The sequence below is a fragment of the Procambarus clarkii genome, chromosome 21 (assembly GCF_040958095.1).
Source record: "Procambarus clarkii isolate CNS0578487 chromosome 21, FALCON_Pclarkii_2.0, whole genome shotgun sequence".
In the NCBI taxonomy this organism is placed as follows: domain Eukaryota; kingdom Metazoa; phylum Arthropoda; class Malacostraca; order Decapoda; family Cambaridae; genus Procambarus; species Procambarus clarkii.
Window position 1 is genome coordinate 36817155 of NC_091170.1, and position 25454 is coordinate 36842608.

The 25454-nt window shown below is 36.5% G+C and overlaps 1 protein-coding gene across 11 annotated transcripts in view; it reads left to right on the top strand.

The window, feature by feature from the left end:
* The window catches only part of LOC123760612 (dynein axonemal assembly factor 11), a 68972-nt gene that overhangs the window by 17297 nt on the left and 26221 nt on the right, over nucleotides 1-25454 (top strand). For 3 of the 11 annotated variants that reach the window (XM_069328341.1, XM_069328340.1, XM_069328342.1), the window contains exons 6-10: nucleotides 4178-4341; nucleotides 5460-5634; nucleotides 15499-15606; nucleotides 19905-20152; nucleotides 25031-25067. In XM_069328341.1, the coding sequence (XP_069184442.1) occupies nucleotides 4178-4341; nucleotides 5460-5634; nucleotides 15499-15606; nucleotides 19905-20152; nucleotides 25031-25067 (732 nt within the window). Of the gene's footprint in view, nucleotides 1-4177; nucleotides 4343-5459; nucleotides 5635-15498; nucleotides 15607-19904; nucleotides 20153-25030; nucleotides 25068-25454 lie in introns of all 11 variants that reach the window. The other 8 variants (XM_069328344.1, XM_069328343.1, XM_045746333.2 and 5 more) reach the window with 8 other exon arrangements.

Consider the following 25454-nt stretch of genomic DNA (forward strand, 5'->3'; position numbering starts at 1 on the left):
CACAGGGTATGAGTATTAACTTATATTCATTTGGCTCATTTGCATTCCCAGTTTCCATCTGTGTTCTCTGGTCCTACTTATTCTTACTTTTAGGCTATGCTTGTCCACTTAATCTATTCCCCCTCAGTATCTTGTATGTTGTGATCATACCACCTCTATTCTTTCTGTCCTCTAAGATTGCGAGATTTACTTCCATTAGCCTATCTTTGTAGCTTAACACTCTTAGCTCATGCACCAATCTTGTTGCAAAACTTTGTACTTTTGGTTTCATGCTCCATGAGATGCATATTCCAATATGTCTTAACCAATATAGTCCAATATATTCAAATAGTCTTAACAAATGTTGTGTACATTGCCTTGAAGGTAGTCCTGATTTAAGTTTCTAAATGATGTTTTTACATTTGCCAGAGTTCCACAATGCTGCCGATGTTATCCTGTTTGTGTGCTTCCAGTGTTAGTGTTGGAATTATATACACTCCAAAATAGTTTTCTTCTGATTCCTGCCATTGCCTTCCCCTTATGGTGTAGGTGCCTTCTGGTCTCATCTTTCTTTTTCCCATCTTTCTCATTACCTTTAATTTGTTTGGATTAAGTTCCAGCAACCATTTGTTTGACTGCTACTGGGGTTTGTCAAGATCCTCCTGTAACTTCTTACAGTTTACCTCTGGGTTTTACATTTCTTGTCAACTTTTCATTGTCTGCAAACTTTTACATGTATGAACTCACTCCCTTGGGAGTGTTATTCACATAAATTAAGAACAGCAGTGGTTCTAGGACAGAGACTTGTGGGGCCCTACTTGTCACATTACTCCATCTTGAAACCACCTCTCTGTGTTTTCTGGCCTTCAGGTGTTTCATGTGGTAAACCATCTGAGGTTATGCCTGTGTTGTCTTCTCTTTATGGTAGCCTTTGACACATCTGTATCTACATCCTGGTGAGTGTTCTTTATAAAGAACACTTGGCAGTTGTGGTCTTTGTTCACAATTGAAAATATTTTAAGTCATCCACTACAATGGTCTTCTATAGTTTACCAGATCTTTTGCTGTTGCTGAACTTACCAGTGCATTATTGTTTTTTAACAATCTACCAAACAGTTTATTTTGACAGTCCTCATGATCTGCTTTACTGGCATTGACACACAAATGGTCGTCATGTTATAACAGCAACAGACTCCGAATACATATGCCTAGAATCAACTCGGTACATTTTCCTTCCTGTGCATACACTAACATTGCAATGGGACACTACTGGCCAAAAAACAGTCGTTCAGCAGGTGTCCAATTTTTTTTGCTCCTCTACAATGGGAGGAAACGGTATGAAAAGAGCTGTAATTCATATACAGTTTGCCTAATATTGATGTAAATACAGTACCATACTTTCAAAATAATGCTGAATGTCCACATTTAAACCATATATGCTTTGTTTATTTTAAAATCCAGTATCTAGGTACTGTATCTAGCTTTGGCATATTTGACAGCACTAACCTCTCCTCAAAGCTTTTGTTTTTCAGTTCCAGAAGCCAATTTCATAGCATGTCTTTGCACCTTTTCCAGTTTATTTATGTGCTTCTTGAGATGTGGGCACCAGACAACCACTGCATATCCCTGTTTTGGTCTCAAAACAGGGATATGTTTTGTTCATGACTGTTTGCCATGAACAGTCCTTAATATTTCACAATTCATGTATTTAAAATTGAATGTGAAGTTGGAAAGCATATCATATGCTCCTCACACAATGTTCTTTATATGGTCCTCTGATGACTGTCTACTATTCAGAACCATCCCTAGATCTTTGTCAAAGTTCTTTATGCCTTTCCACATAATTTTTAGATTGTGTATGGTGTATTTTATCTTATTCCATATCATGGAATTTATTCACATTGAATTCCATTTGCCAAGTGGTGCTCCATACACCATACACTTTTGTCCAGCTCATCATGAAGGACAAAACTGTTGTCAAAGTCTCCTATCTTCCTTAGCAGCTAAGCATCATCAGCAAACATGTTCATACCCTTCTGTATTCCTTCTAGTAGATCATTTATATAGACAATGAACATTACTGGTGCAAGAACTGAATCCTCAAGTCCTTCACTAGTCATACTTCTCTAGTCTGATACATTTCTTCTGATTAGCGCCTTCATCTTTGTCTGAAAAATTGTCATCGATGTCAGCAGTCTGCCTGTCATCCCTCCAATATGTTTGTTTCCAGAACAACTCTGTGGCTCTTACCATAACAAATGAAGTAGATGTGGTACACAGTATCTTCCTGTTTGAAAGCCATACTGCCTGTTATTGTTGGTATTCTACCCATTTGGTTTTAACTATTTTTCCAAGTGTTTTGACTACCACACATGTCATTGATACTGACAATTTAAAGGCTCTTCTCTGCTACCATTTTTGTTGATTGGAACTATTTTTGTCTTTTTCCACATATCTGCTAAGATTCCTGTTCATTAAGATGCCTGAAAAATCAATGGAAATGGAATGCTCAGCTTTGGTGTGTGGTGTGTAATTTCCTAAGTGTAGTTACAGGATGAGCTATGCTCGTGGTGTCCCGTCTTCCCAGTACTCTTTGTCGTATAACACTTTGAAACTACTGACGGTTTTGGCCTCCTCCACCTTCTTGCTTTGCTTGTTTCAACCGTCTACCACTGTTTGCAAAGGAAAACTTTCTAATATTTTTTTGCCACCTTTGTTTCCTTAGCTTGAATCTGTGTCTTCTTGTTAGTGATGTTGCTGGTTTCAGGAATTCCTCTGTTAATTTGGTCGATTCCTGTTAGTATTTTGTAAGTGGTGATCATATCACCTCTTTTTCTTCTATCATCTAGTGTTAGCATGTTTAACACCTAGTCTCTTCTTGTAACTCTTGTTTTTCAGTTCCGGAAGCCATTTTGTAGCATGTTGTTACACCTTTTTCAGATTATTTATATGCTTCTTGAGATTTGACCACCATACAACTGCTGCATATTCCAATTTTTATCTCACAAAAGTCGTGAACAGTTTCTTTAGTATTTCATCATCCATATAATTAAAAGCCAGTCTGAAGTTGGAACGTGACACATTCGTTTCTCTCGCAATGTTTGTGTTCCTCTAGCGACAGTTTACAATCCAAAACCACCCTTAGGTCTCGTTCTTTATTAGAGTTCTGTAATGCCTTTCCACATAATTTGCCAGTTGTGTGAGGTCTATTTTCTCCGATTCCACATTCCATAAGAAGGCATTTGTTCACATTGAATTCCATTTGCCACTTGACGCTCCAAGCACTTATTTTATCTAAATCGATTTGAAGGGCACACAGTGTGTGTGTGTACATAGTCACCTAGTTGTGCGTGTGGTGATTGAGCTTTGGCTCTTTGGTCCCGCCTCTCAACTGTCAATCAACTGGTGTATAGATTTGTGTGTGTTTTGTTTTATACACAGAATTACATATATTTAAGACATTTAACTGTAATGATTGTTGTGGTACAGTATTTTAATCTATACCATTAAAGAATTCCTCCCAAAACCTTGCAGTATTGTCTTGTTATGATCAACATTATCTACTCTTCTGTTTGAAACAGAGTACTGTTCATGCATTTATTTGTATGGAATTACAGTATTTGTTATTGGAAAACCGATGGAAAAATGATGATGCATGGCTGTTGCAGTATTAAATGAGGTTTATAATATAATTTTCTCTTGGATAGTCTTGCTCTGTAAACTGAATTTGTTTACAGTACTTATTTGCATGGCTTAACTTAAATTTGTCTTGTTCTTGACAATTTCTCTTTATTTGATGTTTGCATCTAAGTGTGGTGGTGTTTAAAAATGTGATACTGTACTTCTGTTTTGTTAATCGAGAGCAGTGATTTTCACTTGCAAGTGCATGTCTTCGGAGCACACGTAGTAATAGCTTTTAACATGCACTTTTAAGCAGTAGTTTTCCAAACATGTAGCTCTTCTCAGACTTGTGTATCTTTTGATTCATACATTTCTGGTACTGCCAATCAGTAGTTTTAATACGCACTGAGATGCAGTATTTATCATTTGCCTATGTTAAAATTGTCATGTAATAAAGTCAAGCCATTTTGAAATGCTAAACATTTATTAGATATTTTTTACGGCAAGAAATGTAAATCATGAATCAATCCTTACAAGTTTGGGTTTGGCCTGTTTTTAGATTACTGTAATGTTACAGGATGTCTATGGGCAGTCCTTGGATGATGACTATGAATACTCTCAGGCTGTCTATGAAGATGACGAACAACCTGTCACCCGCCGAGCGGGCTACAACCATTATTCTGATCCTGAACGTAGAATTTCACAAATGTCGCAACACTCCAATCAAGGCTCCTCACCACAGGTACTCTTCAGCTTGTCTGTCATGGGTTTACTTACAAAGTTACTTATTTAACCTTAATTTAGGTACTAGTAATTAGAATGTGAGGGTCAGGTTTGTTCCATGATCAGTACAGCAAAGCCCTTCCTAGTCTTACTGTGTTACAGTATAATCAACATACTGCCCTATACTGTATAATTTTGTTCTTTTAAATACAACAGATTTAAAGTTACATTTACTACTTTCTCCATACTGTATTTGTGTGTAATATTGCAGTACTGTATTGCAGATATTTAATTTTTTTTTTTTAAGGAAATTTAAATTTTAATGTATGAGAGCTAAAATTTAATGTATTTATGAGTGACGTGTTATTGACATGTTATAAGTTTGACTAGTTACTCTACTACAATAATTTTGGTTTAGGTTATTAGATCTTTATTATATTTCTTTGAATGCACTATGGAGACACTTCTTTAATCTTGCAATTAGTCTTTTGCGGTTTTCTCTATCTGTTACTAACTGGACGAGTTATATAATTGGATTGGCTCTCTGGTTTTGTAGCGACCTTTACATTTGTATACAAATACATTATTGATGTACATAAAGAAATTATGCTGAATTCTTTGCTATATCATTTCAACATTGCATAATATTACAAAAGATTTAAACAAAAAACATTAATAGGGGGAATTTTTAACTTGCTGAATGATAAATGAACTTTATAAGTAGAACATGACACAAGGTGAATTACAACTGTGTTTTTCATAAATGTTTGTATTTTAATGCCAGGCGAGTGATTTTACCTTATTAGTCGATCATTGAGCTTGTGGATTACATCTATAGTGTACTTAATCTTTAATAGGCATGGGATCCACTTCTGTACTTTATCATGGTAGGCAAATAGCAGGCACTAATATAGTGTAACATGTTTAATTTAATTTGTTTTTGAATGACTGCAGTTGACACATTACATGATTTATGTTAAAAATGTTTAGATGTTACCTTAACCACATTTAACAGGCTTTTTATTCGAAGTGATAACATCATAGGAAAACATCTTGCTCCATGGGCAAACGCTGAAATAAATAGCTTATTTATACAAGGAGCTAATTAATACAGTAAAATGTTTGTTTGACTAATGGGTGGTGGTCGGTGATGGAGGTAAACGCTGCCACAGTAGACGGTTAAATGGTACACAGGCAGAGGATACATTGCAGCAACATTATGGCGGGAGAAGAGGAAGCCATCTGAGGCAACAGGAATATAACTCTTCTATAGAGAACAACCAGTACACTAGAAGGCTCTCCAATTCCCAGGTGAGGGCCAGTGGGGCCACGCACGGCCACACGCAGGCTTTGTACAAGTTGCCTTCACACATTATCAATGTGAAATGTGGCGTTCTTCTATAAATGCTGCAAAACTCGTCACCTTTAACTGAAACACTAATTAATCCTCAGATTTATTAGTTGTGTAATACTGGCAGCTTACTAACAGATTGGTGGAACACAAGCATGTTGCTGATATTTGCATGATGTAATGGGACAGCACAAAATGATTTGAGTGTAAGCTATTAACTCGTGTGATGTGCTTTTGATTTAGATAATATGTATATGTAAGTACTGTATTGTGAAGTGACATTAAAAATGTGTCAAGAAATATTTGACTTTCAGAAATACAATTTGATTCTGTAAGTTTTTAACAAAATATTGATGCTATACTACTTTAACAATTCTGTGCTAACATTTAATTATTGTTTTTAGCACTAAAGAATTTTTGAGTTTGTTTAGAAACTTGAAAATTTCATGAATAATCATCATACCAGGGAGTATAATTTTTGTTGACAATTGTAATAAGAAAAATTACAGTACACAAGTCAAAAGCCTGGTCGAAAGTTTGAATATAAATTGATTAGTTTATTTTGCTTTCGTTGTACCATAGAGACTCCTCCTTCCAAGCAAAAATTGCACTGAAGGTGTGCCCTTGACTGGTGTTTCTGGCAACATGTTGCTATCTTCTGCCCATTATTGACTTGCTGAAACCTTGTGCACTTTGTCAGTTATTTATGTTCTTATTAGATTAGTTGTGAAATAGGCAAGACATTGTAGTTACATTTGCGGGTGTAGGTTCAAGGATGCTTTAAGAGTAGTAAATAATTTGTTACACAGTACTTACTTAGAAAGGAAGCTCTATTGTGAGGTGATTGTAAAATGTAATGAGCTATGGCAGAATTATTTGTACCAAGAGAAATGTGACTACAGACTACCTAATTATTTTATTTCTTCAGTAATCTTTCTCTGTTCTCACATTTCACTTTCAGGGTATGAACTCTTGCTAGATGCTTCTCATCTTTGGTAAATTTTTGTGTAAACCTTCTCCACAAGTGGTTTTACAGTCACAACTATATTTTCAGTCCCTTGATGTAGTTATAAAGTGATTAGGTATATCCAACTATTTGGATGTATTAGTCTGTTGTATAATTTTATATATATACTGTATAGTTTTTTTTAATTAGTAAAGCACTGTGGGGAAGTGAATTTGGGAATATTACTCTCATGAATCCTTTCCATTGTGCATTTAGTACCTTCTACAGAATAACTTTTCTCCCCCCCCCCCTCCCCTCCTCCGTTATATTAACAACTGTTTCACTCTCCTTCCTTCGATTTTCTCTTCAGTATATGGTGGAGGAGGCAGCAATTATTCTTTACACAATCTTTTCCTGCTGTGTCAGCTTGGTAATTGTGTTGAACTTGAGGGGTTTTAACACATGGCCATTAAATCATGACTACTTGAGGCTTTGGGAGGGACAGTAACTAGTTTATTGATAATATAATATGATAAAATTGAACATTTTCTTCAAATAAATTGTAAAATGATGATAAAAAAATAATACTACCTTTTGGGATATTTTTTAAAGTGAACTTGGAAAAGTACTGCTACAACCTCACTCAGATATCAAGTTCTATAATTCATGCATTTAGCTGATGTGCCTTGTAATAATGCTTAAAATGTACAAGATAAAACGTTTAGATTAGGTAAATTGTTTAAATAACAAGATGGTTTGTTTTCTAACAACAAAATTACAGATGTCAAAGGAGCAAGTCTAATATCCAACAAACTGTCTCTCACTTCAGCCTTTTATTTGATAAAAATTTGTCCTGTACAGATGTTCTGTGACTGCTTCTATTTTCCAGTATTTTGCAGGGAATGTATATCACTACTACTGATCTGTAATTTAAGGCCTATTGCCCCTCTCTTGGATTCTATTGGATTCTTCTGATAGAGAATTCAACATGACCTGGGTATGAAGGGCAAGGGGAGGGGGGGTTGCAGTGGGAGAGATTATCTTGATGCATTCCTGCTTATTTCCATCTCTCTACTTTGGCAGTAATTCCTTTTGAATGCATTTTGTGGGCAATAACACCATAGTCAATTGTTGAAAGCTTTTGTAAAGTCTGTGTATTCTATTTGCGTTTTGCTTATCTTCCATGGCATCCATGGCCATGTCAGTGATCTAGCGACTGTGAAAGGCAATAGCGCCCCGTTCTGAACCCGTGGTGTTTGACTTGACTCTGTGATATGTGATCTTACGTCTTGGCACTCTTTTCATAGACTTTGATGTGTGATGTCAGGGGCTGTTGGTTTATAATTTTTTCCATCTGCTTTACTACCTCCTTTGTTAAGTGGCAAGATCTCTGCTGTTTTAAGTATGTCAAGGATAACACCAATATCTAGGCTCCTCCAAAAGATGATTTGAGGTTGTGATAGTGGAGTTTTGTACTTCTTGGTGAATATAGAATCCAGGAGTCTGAGCCTGGTGCAGAGTATATGAGTATGCTGCCTATGGCTGCTTCAAAGTCCAGTGGGGTTAGGGTGACATCTCATATTTCATTCGATGCTGATGTCAAATTCATAAATAATTCATTTGGATCTTTGATATTCAATGTGTTCAGGGGTTCACTGAAAACAGTCGTACTGTAGCCTCAGTATTTCATTAATTTCTTTTATCATCTATGAAAGTTCCATCACCCCTTGCACAAGGGCCCAATGCTAGATGTACTGTAGTGTTTGTTCTAGATTTTGCACAGTAGTAGTATTTTGGATTCCTCTCTTGCACTTGTGGCTTTTTGATCTCTCTTTTTCCCCCCCCCCCCTTCCCCCCTCATGGATTTTATGATTCTTGCAGCTTGAGCTCGACAGTGTGTATTTCTCTGCATAGTCTTCCTTGTCATTGCTGGGATAGGACAAAGCATTTGAGATGTTCTGTGATATGTTCTCACAAATTTCGAGTGCTGCTGTGCCTAGTTTCCTGAAGCACTGGTTTAAATTTGCATTATCTATCTGTTCTTCACAGCATATTTCTGTGAGGTCTTGGTTTATTCATTCCCAGTTAATCGGTTTGTTGATTGACATTGAATTTTCTGACTTCTCCCCCACTTGGATTTGAGACTGACTGCCCATGCTTGTCTGAACTTCGATTAGGCTGTGATCCGAGTAACGTGAATTTGTAATCATTATGTCCCTAATCGGTTCATTGTTGTTTGTAAAAATAAGATCTAGGGTATTTTCTTTTCTAGCTCTATTTGCTGGTTTAAAGCATATGTCACTCATCTTCAGAAGGTCATTTGTGTGTGACTGTTCATTTAGACTACTTCCTGGGAGTCTCTCTGGTATAACAGCATTTGCCACATTTTCCATTTTAGATGCAAGTTAAAATCACCAAGCAAGGTAATGTTCAGGGCATGGTTTGTGGGGTTTTCTAAGCAGTATTCTATTTTCATAAGTTGGTGTTTAAACTGCTGAAGATTTGCATCTGAGAATTTATATACAAGGACAATCACCACATTTATCATTTCTATTTTGATTAACAGAGCCTCCTCTATATCATTTGTGGTGTTTAGAAGAGCAGTGCAGTTGAGGGCATCTTTGATGTACAGGCTGACCCCACCTTGTAGCCTGTGTTTCCTGTCACATCTGAAAAGATTGTACTCTGGTATCCATATCTCATTGTCATAATAGTTCTTAGTGTCAGTTTCAGTTAATGCTGCAAACTTTGCATTTACCTCATTTAAGAGGCCAGTTATAAAGTGGACTTTCTTTTGCATGTTTTAATACCTTGTATGTTGGCAAATAGGAAAGGTGTTATCATAATTGTGGGAGTGCTGAGTATTTTACTTGGTGTTAATATTTGTAGTTTCTATAAGGGTGCTTCATATTCTGTGTCCTGTCTAGCATTTGACCAAGTTGATGGTAGAGCTTGGACATTTCTTGACCTTTCTCTTACTAAATAATCTCCCTAGTTTGTATGGTTGTTGCTGTATTCATAATGGCATTCTTTTGATTTTCAGTTTGTTCCTTTTATATATAAAGCTGGGCAATCATTGTTAAAACATTCCTTCTTGGTTAGTGAATTTTTACACAGCTTTGAGTGGAAATATTTGCAATTATCAGTGATGTGTAATTGTTTTTAGGATATTTCTGTAATTTCTCGAATTATTATACAGTATTTGCATGTTTCATTAGTTCTTCTTGACTGCACATATATATACACCCCCATGCATAATATTGGCAGGTTCCAAGTTCATGCTTAGTTGGATTATCTTGGTTGCTCTCTGTAATACACTGTTGGCTCTTTACATAAAAATGGAAATTCTTCTTTAACCTTAATTCAAAATGATGACAAATTTAATTTCTCAAATTTTCTTCATTGTAAATGAACTACTAAGATGCAACAATTAAGCACCTTTCACCTGGAATTGCTTATAAAATTGTTGCTCTAATTGCTTTTTTTTTCATTTTATGATCCCACTAATTAGTCAGGACCCACAGTTTGAAAAATCCTGGTTTAGGCATGTGTTGCACTTCTCTCTGGAGTTGCTGACCTGCTGGGGAAGTTTTCTTCTCTCCCTCTGGAATTAACAAGTATGAGACTGTGGTTGCCCTGTTCTTTCTTTCTTTCTCTCTGGAACCTCTTCCATGCATCTGCTGCTATGATTCTGTCCTCCCTCATGTACCTCTGCAGGAATACAATTCTGTATTCTGTTATATACAAGAGTTCACTCTTTTTGCTAGAATTCCCTCTTACGTGGCCACAATTATGACTGAAAACCTTCTCTGTACTGCATTTGGTCACCTTCATCTGTACTCTATTCAGGATCTGTGGAGATAAAGGGGTGCATGACTTAGATGACTGACTGTAATAGCTAAATGGAAAAATGGAAACCAGACTGCCTCATCACTAAACACCTCTCTTCCAAACCTCCACCACTTCCAAAAACTACTGTTTGGGCTAGCTGCCATGTCCTGCCAAGGAGCAAACTCTTACTCCAGACCAGTATTCAAAGAAGCAAGTCACTTCATAAACAGACTGTCAAAATTAGGGTTCAGTGTCTGCCTTTTATCCTGCAAAGGGAATGTCGGAGGCAGCATGGATAACTGTTGGCGTAAAAATAAAAATATACAGTGGTACCTTATATCCGTCCATCTAGTTTCCCCACCATCCGTCCATCCAGTTCCCCCTCCATCAATCCAGTCACCTCACAATCCATCCAGTCCCCCTTCACCATCCATCCATCTATCCAGTCCCCCTCACCATCCATCCAGTCCTCTTACCATCTATCTTGGTATCCCATGGCATGATATATAATAAGTAATTTTTTGTTAAAAATAGCAAAAAAGCAGACAATGAAATTCTTCACAAAGAATTCAAGGCACAGCCACATTTGTCACTATGTGCGATTGACTCATAAACAAACTGAGTTTGCTTCACCCCTCGCCCCCAGCGCCATGTGCTCATTCGACCCACGAGTATACGAACAGACGTCGTGTTCTAAGTAAACTGTCGTGTTCCAAAAAAATTGTCTTCTGGGGCTGGTAACTGAGCGGACAGAACACTGGACGCGTGATCCTGTGGTCCCGGGTTCGATCCCGGCGAGAAACGATGGGCAGAGTTTTTCATCCTGATGCTCCTGTTACCTAGCAGTAAATAGATACCTGGGAGTTAGTCAGCTGTCACGGGCTGCTTCCTGGGGGTGGAGGCCTGGTCGAGGACCGGGCCACAGGGACACTAAGCCCCGAAATCATCTCAAGATAACCTATGGGGCAGTCGTCAACCCAGGAGCCACTGTGTATACCAGTGTATATATACAGCACATTTTAAATCCTGTACCATGTAGAATTACTGTGTACCAGCTCCTCTAATGAATTGCCAAGGCTAACTTATGAGTAAATGCAGTACTAGGTGCCAGGAACTTCACTTTAGATTGCAGTATAAAGAAAAGATTTGGTCCTACACACACATTCTTGGTACACTCTACCTTTACCCAAGTCTGTTCACCTTAAAACAAGGATGGACATAGACACCCCTGTAGCAGAAAGGATCACGACCTCAAAATTGGATGATGTGGCTACCAAACTTTCTCTCCAATAATCATACCTAGTGCAAATGCCAAAGTGCTAACACTAACCGAATCAGGACATTGAAGTTAACTCTGGAAACTTGGTTTCTGAATCTAGTGTGTGCGTGTCCCTGAATACACACACAGAAGCATCTACAAATAGTGTGAACCTTCGACAGTAAATGTAAAATAGTGTTTCAAAGTACAGAAGTCACATAACTGGAATATTTTACCAATGTGAAGTGTGCTTTAGGAACAGTTGGATTATTGTGAGGGGTGTCAGGATAACTTGTAAACAAGTAGGTGCTGCTGTTTAGTGACTGAGGTAGTGGCTTGGTAGACCAATTAGTAATTGCTTCTTGGCAGTCTGTTTGATGCCAAGTAGTGCTTTGAATGGCTTCAAATGTAGTTTAATGATGCTTCTTTTATATTATTTTGAGCTGGGGGTGAGTATTCTGCAATCTCCATCAGTATCGCCTGACAAGGACAATAAGATCCCTGTTGCAACGGTTAGCCATGTTGACCTTCCCTGGCTGGACATGGTCCATGGAAACAGGCGGGACCTTGCTTAAAGGGAGCAACCGAGTGGTAAAACTCAAACTGCAATTTTTATTTGCAATTTTGAACACAAAAAATTTTATTTGCAATTTTAAACACTACCATATTTTTCCTATTATAAGATGCAAATTTTGCTTACATCCTTAACCCTCAAACCGCTAGGGGCCCAAATGGAATTCACACCCACAGGCGCAACAAAAAAAAAAATTCCAAAAAATTCTTTCGTCTTATAGAAGTGTTCATTTTTGTTCCCTGATCACGGAAAAAATAACAAAAAAATCGTAGGTGGCATATTTTAGCCGCAATAGGGTAGGGAAGTGTGGCAAAAAGGGGCGTTGGCAGAGCCTTCGCCAGATGAGGTCTACTCCGCCCGAGCTGTCAGACGGCAGTTGCCACAAATATATTATTACCTAATTATTTCAATGTCTCTGATTTTTTCTTAGTTTTTTTGCAGTAATATTATTCCATACAGTGAATTGTGGTATATTTATATTATAAAATGTGTGAACCATCGCTGTACTCAAAATTATGGTGTGCATATTAGTGATTCAATTATTATGTTCATAAACCAATAAACAAATAGTTTTGCTGTTGTTACACTATATACACAGGTTATATATAAGTATTTGCATGTTTTGTACACCATAACGAACTACTAAGTTGGTCTTGTGAGTCAAAAAGCAACGAGGAGTGACCGCCAAACACCAGCGAGCCACTCACTGCCACTCCCTCCCTCAACACCGCCTCACTCACCCTCATTCACCTCCTACAATACTCTTTCTGTATTTATTCACTCTACACAGACGTTATATATACGTATTTACATGTTTTGTTCACCATAACTGTACATCTAAGCTTGTATGGTGAGTAAAGGCCACAAAGACGTAGCTACTCACACAGTCAGCTGATCGGCGGCCGCCCTCAAGGCCAGACGCACTAATATTTGTCCTTCAACAATATTGTTTGTGGTGTTATTACGCTATATACACATATTATATATAAGTATCTACCTGTTTTATTCACCATACCTGAACAAATAAGCTGGTATGGTGCCCAAAGACCATAGTAGCCATCAGTAAGCACCATGCCAAGACGTGCAGACGATGCTCTTCCCTCACCAAAATGGCGGCTCCCAACCTACTCCTCTCGCTGTTATCTCACACTATACACACGTTATATATAAGTATCTACATTTGTGTTCACCATATCGAACCACTAAGCTGGTATGGTGAGTGCAGTCAATAAATGGTGGCCACACACAGTCAGAAGACTACGCCACAACCCTCCCTCACACAGCCTTACGCCTCCCTCCATGGAGCACAGCGCTAAATATCACCACAATCCTGCTATTATCAGAATCCTGGTCAGTTTTATCACAGTCAGGGGGCTTCAGTAATACTATCACTGCTAAATAATAGCAGTATCATATATATTATGGTATTTGTAGGCGATGCTGTGGTCACAAGCTGAACAGCGGTGCTGTGAGCTCGTGCTGCGTGCGCCAGCCTTGGTGGCTTGCTCAATACTGACGCTGTAACACCCAAGAATGTTCGCCTGGATTTTTTTTCTAGGTGGCATCTGGCAACTATCGGTCGTGGCTGTACTATAGCTGCCCCTATCCCAGGCGGGGAGTTTAAATTATAGCGCTAGACACGAAATCATATATAAATGATGTGCGCGGTTTCGGTTTTGTCACTGATATCATTTATATATGATATGCGCGGTTTGAGGGTTAAAATAACAACATTTTGAGCGAATCATGACATGAAAAGCGGAGGTCACAAACATTTGACATCGAATTACCATAGTCCCAAACATGTTGTCTCCATGTAAATAGTCATCACACCAATACAAGTTGCCACTATGATAACATAATACAAGATAGAGAAACCTAAATTTTTATTTTGACACTAATGAACTCTTAATTTCTTTTATATGTCTTGTATGGTATTAAAACTAAAGGCCTGCATTGGTCGAGTCCTAATATTCATGCCAGAGATAAGGTTAAAATTCTCCATTTGCTTTAAATTTTGATAAAAGCCATCAGTTAAGTTCATCATGGGAGCACTTATATTAAAGAAGTGTAATGATGCATACATAATAGAACCTTCGATCTGCAAGCATTACCAAGTGAAAATGTTTGAAATTCTGATGCAGGATTCAAATGTTTTCATATACACAACTATATAACAATGAAAGTTGCATTGCCTGGCAGTGTTGGCTGTTTTGTTTGCTTTTAAAATGAATAGCACATGCTGTTCAGTAAAGGAAAATGTAAAAGTACAGTAATGATTTTTTAAGGGGAATTTATGAAGTCGTATAATTGGGGTTTTTAAATGACATGATTTTGGGTGCACTGTACTTACGTTGGGGGTAAAAAAAAAATTTTGTATGCAACAAGTTCAAAACCTCTTTTGCTGGCATTTGGGGTGCCTATCTTTCTGGATGCCAGATCCAGTTGATGGCAGACATAAAATGCTCCCACCCTCATGGGGGTTTCTATAGGCCATTGCTCTTAGGATTTTTCTTGAGGGGGCCAGGTTCTGGCTCATGGTCCCCGGTAGGCAAGAACTCCGTGCACATTGACTGATGCCAGAAAGTTATCCATATCCATTCAGCCTAGGAGCCAGGGAGCCTCCGGGACTAGCCCAAAAAATGGCGTTTCATTACATTTAACGCTGGTTTTTTAAGATAAAGCTTTTACAGCCAGTGTGGGAAAGAGAAAGTGTTAGTTATGAGTGAAATAGATTACTTTATAAGGGAAGTTTCATACTGTACTTGAATAATATGGCTTCCCTTATTTCCTTGTTCTTAGTTATTATGTAATTTTGAATGCTATATGGTACTAATTTTATAGATCGTGTATAATTCTGTGGTACAGCAAAGGTTCTTTCATTTATGTATAGTCTTGTATTTATGTTTAGTACAGTACTGTTACTGGAAAAACAAACCATTTAGTGACTACCTTATGTTTACTTTCACAACTTTTGAAAAACCAAGATGCGTAAATTTTTGTTCTAGTAAGTCAGTATGTGCAGTTAATTATGGTATTTTGATCCTCTGAATTCTTAAGCATATTCTAACTTATATTGGTGATTCAAACTCCTCCCTAATTCCTATTTATAGTATTTTAATGCTTATAACTTTGTGTTGGTTATTTGTTATTCATTACTGCTTATAAACAAAATTTTTTAGTAATTAGTTACCAAACAATAATGTGAATAACAGGCATCAAGTGGATACAGCAGCTCCAGCAGTAACTCGAATGGTGTTTACTACCGAGCAGATCCAGACAGTGCCGAGAGACTGCGTCGAGAATCGTATTCCTCCACACAGGTCGGGCATTTTTACCAATGCATCTATAGACACCTCACTGCCTTCAAGTTGCTTTAGTGGTGGTGGCCCTGCATTTCATCTCTTCTTGTTACAATCTGAGGTCATTTGTGTCAGGCTTATTAACATTCTTTGGCTTTCTGCATTGAATCTTTATTTTAATTTGTGGATGAGTGTGTCAACAGTTTGCAAGGGCAGTAGACCAAGGCTTAAAGATTTTAATTCGGAAAAAGGCATTTTATCTTTAGTATTACAGTAGTAAAATATGCTTTGTTTTGAGAATAAGTCTGGTATTTTCTTGTTTACAGGGCATCTTACTTAAATTGATCATTTGATTTTTGGGCCATCTGTTACAGTGACACTTTTCAGTTTCTTTGTGTCCAATGTTAATTATTATTATTACAGTATTATGATTATTGTTATTATTGCAAGTGATACAATGTACATTTAATTCCAAAATCACATTGTAAAATAGCTTTTAATATACAGTATTTAGAAAAATATTTTAAATATTATTAGGTATTGTGTACTGTATTGGAACAGCAAATCTCAACTGTTTGAGGGTTTCCTTGCTAATCCATACCTATCTGGACAATCAATATGGGATAAAATTGTAATTCTTCCCATGCATCATTATACATAAAAATCATTAGGGCTTGGCCAAGAAAAATGCCTCTCTGAAGTAACATATTAATGCCTTTACTGTCTTGTTGTGTATTGCTATGAAATACTTGACAAATGTTACACATCATCTTCAACGTTTGAGTTAAAACATTCGGGTGTTGCAAATTAATCCAGAAGTGTTTTGTAATGTTTCCTGAGGATTGTGCATGTTTCATTTATAAGCTATTGACCATATAACAAACCCAGTCTACCAGTGTGTGTGAAATACAGCATACAGTACAAAAGTATAACAGTATGAGTGGTGGTGGTGTCAAATCCTCTTGCAACACTTGAAATTTTGAAATGGCTTGTAACTAATTCTTTTACAAAAGAATATGACACCTAAGTATAATCTAATTTTGTGCTAGAGTAAAAGGTATTTTTTTTTAAAGTTGGTTGAACTTTATTAAATTGATAATTTTTTTTTTAGGCATGGATGTTATATTCTTTCCTAAAAAGAATGTCTTATTCTCTTGCTTATGTCATTATCAATACAGTATAATTTGTTTCGGTTCAAATGTAATGGTTAATCTGAAATTACAAACATACATTTTGTATACACTTGTATTTATGTATTCAGAACTTGTGTGTTATTTCCCTTACTGCTACACTCTTTGCTGACCAGTGTGTTGTTTACATGATCTCTTGAGCATATAACCACATCATTTTGCTTAAGCAAAATTTCATTAAGTTATTGTTTTGTTGAGAGTTGAATAAACTGTCCTTATTGAGTAGCATCTTACTATTTTCTGGTTTATTATCAGACTACAGTACAGTATTTCAGTTATGGGAGTTGATATAGACTGTGTGGAGGAAGTATGATATCGGAAACCCATCTAACTGAGTTTTTTTGAAGGGTAAATATGAACAAGGGGAAAAAATTGGAGAAAAAACTTTGTTACAGAGACAAAAATGAATTCTCGTCTGCATACCTGGAAGGCTCAGAGCTTTCTAAACTTCAGAAACAGGAAGGGTACACCAACCTTTCTGTCTCTCTTCCCTTGGCCTGCAAGTTACACGTGCTGGTTTCCACCCTGGCTGTATCTCGGTTAAATCTCTAGCAATGGTCATGTGTATGTGAAGCGGGTAAATGTCGGCCTGTATTTCAAAACTGTGCTTCTGTATTTGTCATATTTATCTAATGAAATGTTTGCAAATGTGTTAAAATATTTATCAATAATCACATATTTTATCTCTTGTCTATTAACATTCATCCCTTTTCTGGTTTAGTGTGTTATGTATGCAGAGAAATATAAAGGTGAAAGGACTTTATTGAAGGTAACATTATGCCTGTAAAGACTTGTAAAACCCTTACAGGTAAAGTGACAATAAAATCTAATCTCAATTAGGCATTTCTCTACATTGTTCTCAACACTGTGTTCTTTCTTCATCTGTGTGTGTGTGTGTGTGTGTGTCCCACGTAATCAGGCTGCTGTGTAACTCTAGTATAAGTTACTGTAATTCCATTTGGTTATATCTTCATACATTAGTTACTCTAAATAATAATTGGCTCAAATTTCCTCGGAACAAGATTATTAATGGGCAATGTAGTTTTTTCCTGGCTAATTTTGAGATTCAAAATTATATATATTGTACAGCATACTGCAGTGAATATTTTGTTTAGGACGTACTATGTGTAAACATTGATAGACCAGATGCACGCCAAAATTGTGTGGTGCCTACTTGATTTTTTAATATAAATTGTACATGGAGTGTTGAAGGTAATCATGTAAATCTAGTGATTAGGCCTAATATGAATACTGTAATAGGATATGTCAAATTTAAAGTCTGCAAATGATGATCCTTTTTTTGTAGAAAGTGATGTCAGTTTAAAAACCCAGAATGTGTAGTTTTCAAGAGGTCTTTGTGCTAATTTAAGATTTAGGAAAGTTGTGAAAATGGCAAGTGCAATGAAGCCCTAGTTAGAAAATAATGATAGGAATAGATGTAGCTGGAAAAAACTGTGGTGTTGCAATAGATAGTATGAAATACAAATGTCATGTCAAGATGTGGTGTTCGAAAGTCAATAAGTTGAATGGTTGTAAAAAGCCTGTCGAGATGGCGTCGACATGCTTAACAAATGAAGGATGGTAGACTGGTGAAGAGAATAAACTTAAGGGTAGGATTAGGATAGGAAGGTGATGGGCTGAAATGGCAAGTATGTGAGGAAAAGGGATCGAGTTTGGTTAGCACAAGGAATATAGTAAAGGAAAAAGGCTGGATAGATATTGTGTAAGAGAGTGAGCATATTTGCATGTACAGTACTCGATACAATAATTCACGAAGAACACTGTGCACCTGGTTTTGTGGAGTGTTGATGTGATTAATGGCTGAAATGTAGTGATGCTTGTTTATCGAGATGTAAACGAGAACATTAATTATGTAATTACTGTACAAAATTAGAGAGATCCTCGTGGCTTGTAGAAAATCTTACCCCTATCATTCCTGAATATTTTTTTATTTGATTGTATTTTGCACTGTAGCACTTTTGGTATTTAGGGTTTCAGCAGATAAATTACATTGCTTTATTACCTACATGTGAAAAATCATCTGTTGTATGGCAAAAATATTGACTTGTTAAGCTTGAAGGTGATGCCTCTTATGCGAGTCACGTTGAACTTCATAAATTATACAGTGTATAACACTGTTTAATTTCAATACAGTATTTTAAAGCTCTTGAGCAGAGCATCATTACAGTATTGTTGCGGAATTGTTAACCTCAAAACTTGTCTTTTCTTGGCATGAGAGTTGACACTTCTGGGATTTTGTGTTGACTGCAACTCCTACTTGCTTAGCACATTTCATTGACTAGGCTGTTACTCCAGGTCTTTGTCTTCTCCAGTCTGCTTCAAGATCATGCTCTCACTATGATAATGTGATTTGTGATGTCCTATATATAAGATCATGTAAATTGTGTATGTACAGTTGATTAAATAATGAGTAGTGTTGTGTTTTTCTAGCTTGCTGTCAACTAGTTGTGCCTTTTGAAATGTGTGAGAGAGTTTATTAATGTCACACAAAATGTTCCAATCAACCAACCTAAAGAGTTATTGTTGTGATTTGTTTTTAAACGTTGCAGGTATTTTCATTGTATGGTATCGAATGATAAATGTGTTTTTGGTGTGACTAGTTCTTTTGTCTCGTATTTTGAGTTATGAATTTGACAGTATTTAAGTGTCTGACATATGTAAGATAAGAATGTGATTGGCATGCCTGGGGCTAAAGTAATATTAGAAAAGTAAGGTGGTGGGTAATAACATGGTGAAGGATTGCTTCAAGAAGATAACAGGTTGAGAATGTAGGTATAGTCATGTAAAGGAGTGCATGCTATGTGGGCGGAGCATTGTTATTGGGCAGGCTGGGTTTGAGCTGATTGAGGTTAATTTTGCTTTTTTTTCCACAAGACCAAAGGCTTAGAAAATTGTAGAATTAGTTCAATTGTAGTGTGGAACTTAAGTCAAGATGAGTAGGACCGTGATGACGGGTAAGGTTTACTGTACATAGTTTAAAGTATAGATTTGGTTCATGTGAATGGATAAAATATTTGGCTGACCTTTACATATATTTTGTATGTTACAATTTTATTTGAATTCATACAGTACAATATTTAAGTGTTATTATTTTTGTACATATTTCAGAGCCCCACTCGTCGTAGTAGTCAAATTGCCACCGAAGCTGACACTTCTGCAGATACTCGCGGGTATATACGCTCTCCTGAATCTTCATGCACTCACAATGCTGATTATGAGTACGACTCACGCAATGCAAACTACCTGAGCCGGGAAGACACGGCTCCCAGGTATACCAACGGCACTAACAACTCTCCCCTCACCCCTGATAATAATGACAGCAATACCACTAACAACAACCCACTATGCCCCCTTCAGTGAGTACACGCTGGAAAGTGCATGATGACTGGCTCGACACACGCACACCCACCAGTATGTGCATGGCATCAGTGACTGCATGATTGTTGAGCATAAATGAGCTCAACTATCTTTTATGATGGCAGCAAAAGCTGTTGCATTTCCCTTTATTTATACATTGTGTATTTCATTTACATTATTTACAGATTTTATTGAATACTTTGGATGTTGGTTTTTATTCTTAACTGTTGTTGAATGTCTTTAATATCCTGCTTTAACAGATTACAATATATGGGGTGAAGCTGATTTGTACCATAAGGGATTTTGTTCAACCCGTCGATTCCAAGGAAGTCTCCCTGATGCAGGATGGGACTTGCTTTGTCACGCTGGGTGCCTCATCACACTGGAAGTCTACTTACCCATGCTCGTGTCGTCAATTTTCAGTCCATTTGAAATGTACTGTACTTTCATTTTTATTGCAATCTTCAGCACTATAATTGCTCCAGTAAGACATCTTGTTAATAAAAAAGGCAAATAACAATGCAGAAGATGCAATAATTACCAATACATCATTGGCTTGGTCAAACAGTGTTGAAAGTGTTGAACAGTGTTCAAAGACAACAAAATATATACCAAGACAGAGATGCAGAACTAGAAAGCAGAATTGGTTCAACATAAATTGTGAAAGGGCCAGAGAATAAAAGGCAAATGCATGGAATTAGTATAGGAAGAGGCGTAACCCTTAAATATACCAGCAATACAAACAAGAGGGAAACTACTACACAGCCGTGAGAAGGTCAAAAACGAACTTTGAGAAAGGGATTTGCAGATAAAAGTAAAACCAAACCAGGCCTATTCTATAAATTTTTTAAAAGTAAATTGCAAGTAAAGGATAAAATCCAGAGGTTGAAAAATGGGGAACAGGTTCATTAAGAATGAAACGGAAATGTGTGAAAGACTAAATGAACAGTTCCAAAGAGTTGTTGTGCAAAATGAAGTTTTCAGAGAACCAGACTCGATACGAATTTCGGAGAATAACATAGAGGTGTCTTGAGAAGAAATGGGGAAAAAATGCTCATGGAGCTTGGTGTAGAAACAAGGAAGTGGGCTCAGGCCTGAGTTTCACCTCGGGTTCTGAGAGAGTGCCCATCTGAGCAGAGCACCCCACTTCAAATAATTTTTCAGTCATCTTTGTGTCCAGGAGTCTTGGCAGATATTTTGAAAACGACATCAGATGGTAGTAAGGAAGACCCTTTGGTTATAGACCTGTATCACTGATAAATGTGGTAATCAAAACACTAGAAAAAATGAATTAAAACTGAAAAGGCAGAACACCTGGAGAGAAATAATAATGATAAACCATAGTGTTTTTAAACTGGAAGATCCTGTGTAACAAATTTACTTAGTTTCTATGATAAAGCCACATAGATAATTTACAGGAAAGAGTAGATTAGTTTGACTGCATTTATCTTGTCCTTAAAAAAAGGCTTTGAATAGGGTATATCATAAGAGGTTGTTCTGGAAACAAACATGCTGGAGGAGTGACAGGAAGACTTCTGACATGGATGAAAAATGTTCTGACAGAAAAATAAGAGCAGTAATCGGAGGCAATGTATTAGACTGGAGACGTGTTACAAGTGAAGTACCGAGTTCATATCTAGCACCAGTAATATTCATTCTCTCTATAAATGATCTACTAAAAGCAATACAGATTTATATGAACGTGTTAGCTGATGATGCCAAGCTTCTAGGGAAGATATTGAAATTTGGACAACTGTCACGCCCTTCAAGACCTGGACAAAGTAAGTGTGTGGACAAACACTTGACAAATGGGATTTTATGTGAATAAATGCCAAGTTATGGAATGTGAAATAGATATTAAGCCATATACAACCTACAAATGTGAAAATGCTTCAAAGAATTCTGGTAAAGAAATCTAGGAATGATTCTGGATAAAACTGTTACCTGAATATCATATAAAGAACATTGTGCGAGGAGTGTATGCTACGCTTTCCAACTGTAGAATCGCTTAAATACTGTACATGGATGGCAAAATATTAACAAATTTCTTGTGACCTTTGTGTGACCAACATTGGAATATGCAGTGGTTGTATGGTGCCCATATCTCGATGGCAAATTCAATCGTCAATAAATTGGGAAAAATTCAAAATCATGCAACCAGATGGCTCCAAGAACTGAAAAACAAGAGCTACAAGGAGAGATTAGAGGCATTACAAATACAAAAACAAGAAGATAGAAGAAAGAAAATGGTGATATAATCACTAAATACCAAATAGTAACACACACATTGACAAAGATGATTTTTTGAAAACTGCAACTTCAAGTACAAGAGGACATAGGTTCAAACTAAGGAAAGAAAGCTGCCTAAAAAGCATTAGGAAGTTCACTTTCACAAAGAGTGGCAGACGGTTGGAACAAGTTAGGTGAGGTGATGGTGGAGGCCAAAACAGTCAGTAGTTTCAAAACATTATATGACAGAGTACAGTACTGGGAAGACGGGACAGCACGAGCATAGCTCTCATCCTGTAACTACACTTCAGTAATCACATACACACTCACGCACACACACACGCACATGCATGCGCGCACGAACAAGAGGTCATAGATTCAAGCTAAGGAGTCAAAGGTGCAGAATTTTTTTTTAAATTCTCCTTTGCAAACAGTAAACAAGTTAGAACAAGTTGTCATAACTTGATGGATGCCAAAACTTGAAACCAAGTTTCAAAACCAAAACACGTTTCAAAGTATCATATGACAGAGTACTGGAACAGCCCATCATCCTGTTTTGGTAGTACATACTTGTAGTAACAATGAGGACCATAGTACTGTATGCCGACGAACAATGAAATTAGAAAGTAGAAATCGGTACTGTTGAGTTGGACAAACCGGAAAACTATTTTTTATTTGTTGTAAAGACAAACTAAACTAACATAACCTAACCTTCCTAGGCCTAATATAGTACGTGTGTGTGCTATACAAGGTCTAGGAATATTTAAGTTTGTTTTTTAGCTTCCTTTATTTAAAAAAATCCTTACTAGTCAGTATACTATTACTGTACATCTAAAAACTAAGTACATACAAATTCATGACTATGAATCGTCACAAATGCAACTAAGATTGATACAATCGTCACAATAGATACTACCTAAACAGAAGGATGGGTTGACAGGGAAGATGGGACACCACGAGCATCGCTCTCATCTTGTAACTACATTTAGGTAATTACATACATTGACTCGTGGTTTAGAAACATTTTTATATCTTTTTTGTAATTTTGTTTATACAGTACTGTATTTAGTTTACTTATTGCCGTCTGACAATAATACTTGTAAAATAGTTTGTCTTATTTTAATATTTTTAAGTTTTATATATTTTATTAATACGTGAACTTCAAATTTCTTTGTGTAATGACAAATATTAACAAGTGACATAGTAAGGTTTACTTTTGGCTGTTATCTGTATTTTTTTTAATGTTAGTATAGTATTTTATAATACACATTGTACAGTAATTTGTAAAGTGTCGTACTTGCGTTTACACTTGGATTATATGGATTATGGACAATGGTAATAGCTGCATCCCAATGCTTGCAAGGATTTTGTGTTACCCATTAATGGGACATCATGGTTTGTGATTTAAAGTGATTTATGCATATATATAAATTGATATTTCTCTAATCTGTCATAACTTGATTGATGAACACTGCAGGTGCTTTAGGTAATATCAAGGGTAATTCAGTGGAACCTCGGTACTCAAACTTAAATGGTTCCAGAAGGCCGTTTAAGTGTTGAATAATTTTTCCCATAAGGAATAATGTAAATTGGATTAATCCATTCCAGACCACAAAAAATACACATGAATACAATAAATAAATGAAATACCTGTAAATGTAAATACATTCTGCATTTTTCTCATATATTCGCACTTTACCTGCACTTAAGAGAGTTGGTGTATGTGGAAGATGTTATTGTTTGGCAAGAGTCCTCCCCTACCATAAAAACTTCAAGTAATTATGTTTCTGGGGTTCTTTCTCTTTTCTGTCTTTCTATTTCTCTTGACTCACTAGATACACTAGATACTTTTCTTACAAGAAACGTATCCAATTTAGGCATACCAAACTCTGCAGCAAGACCACCATTTTCATATTTTGCTATGAATTCTTTTTTCTTCTCTATCATGGTTCTAACTAATTTTCTTTTCATTTGGGCTCTTATCACTGACTTTCTTTGGCATCATTGTGACTTGTTTATGCTAAGAATATAAAATACATATTAGAAAACTTGAGAAGCTTACAGAGACATTTAGTGGGGTATGCACTAAACAACAGCTACTAGGAAACTGACTAGTCCATTACATGTGCTTGAGTCTTGAGCAAACGGTCAACTACCGAGCGTGAACACTGCATTTGAGTGCCAAATTGTTTGAGCTGGAACCTGTTTGAGTACTGAGGTTCCTCTGATTTATCCCTTCAGGTGTTTGATAAAATGATGTTAATAATATTACAGTCGTTTCTTACTGGTTCTAATTGATTTGTATATACTGTACTGGTAGTATTTTTTAAACTGATTATTTCCTGTCTTGGCCACTTTGTATTTTGGCATGATAGATGTAAAGTTGCAAGGGGTTTGGAAATGTACCCAAATTCTTGAACATGGTAAAGCTTAATTTGTATAATGGTTGAAAAGTTTATTGCAAGTAAATCACACTAGGTCTTGGTACAGTATTTTATCAATGGTAACACATGTTCTATTTATACTGCAATTATTATTGTTTAACATTAAACATCTATGATAAGAGTAAGTAGAAATAAATAAGTTTGAAGTTATTACTATTAATATTTAATCTAACAGTAGTATTTCCTTTTTCCCCAATCATATAGTCGCCGTGCTACCCAGGAACAGCGTGATCCTCGCTGGGTAAGTATCTCTTAAGATTTATTACATATTATAACTAGTGCAAAATAACTTGTGAAAGGCATTTTCTGAAGTAATTTTGGCCTTACTTTTACACTTTTAATTGTCTGGTACTGTGCTTTTATTGGCATTGCAAAAAAAAGTCTCAATTGTGGTTAATGTATCTATGGATTAATTAATTTTTTGCAGCACTCTGTGGTGAGTTGGATAATATTCCAATTTATTACAAACTATTATAATAATATTTCAAACATTTCTACCAATAACAATTCAACTGTGTGTGGACTAATATCGGTAGTATTGTAATTACCAGGAGGGACACTTTCAGCAGAAAAATTTACTATGTAAAATTTTAATTTTATCCTGAAAGTCAAATGTGTTGAGATTCTT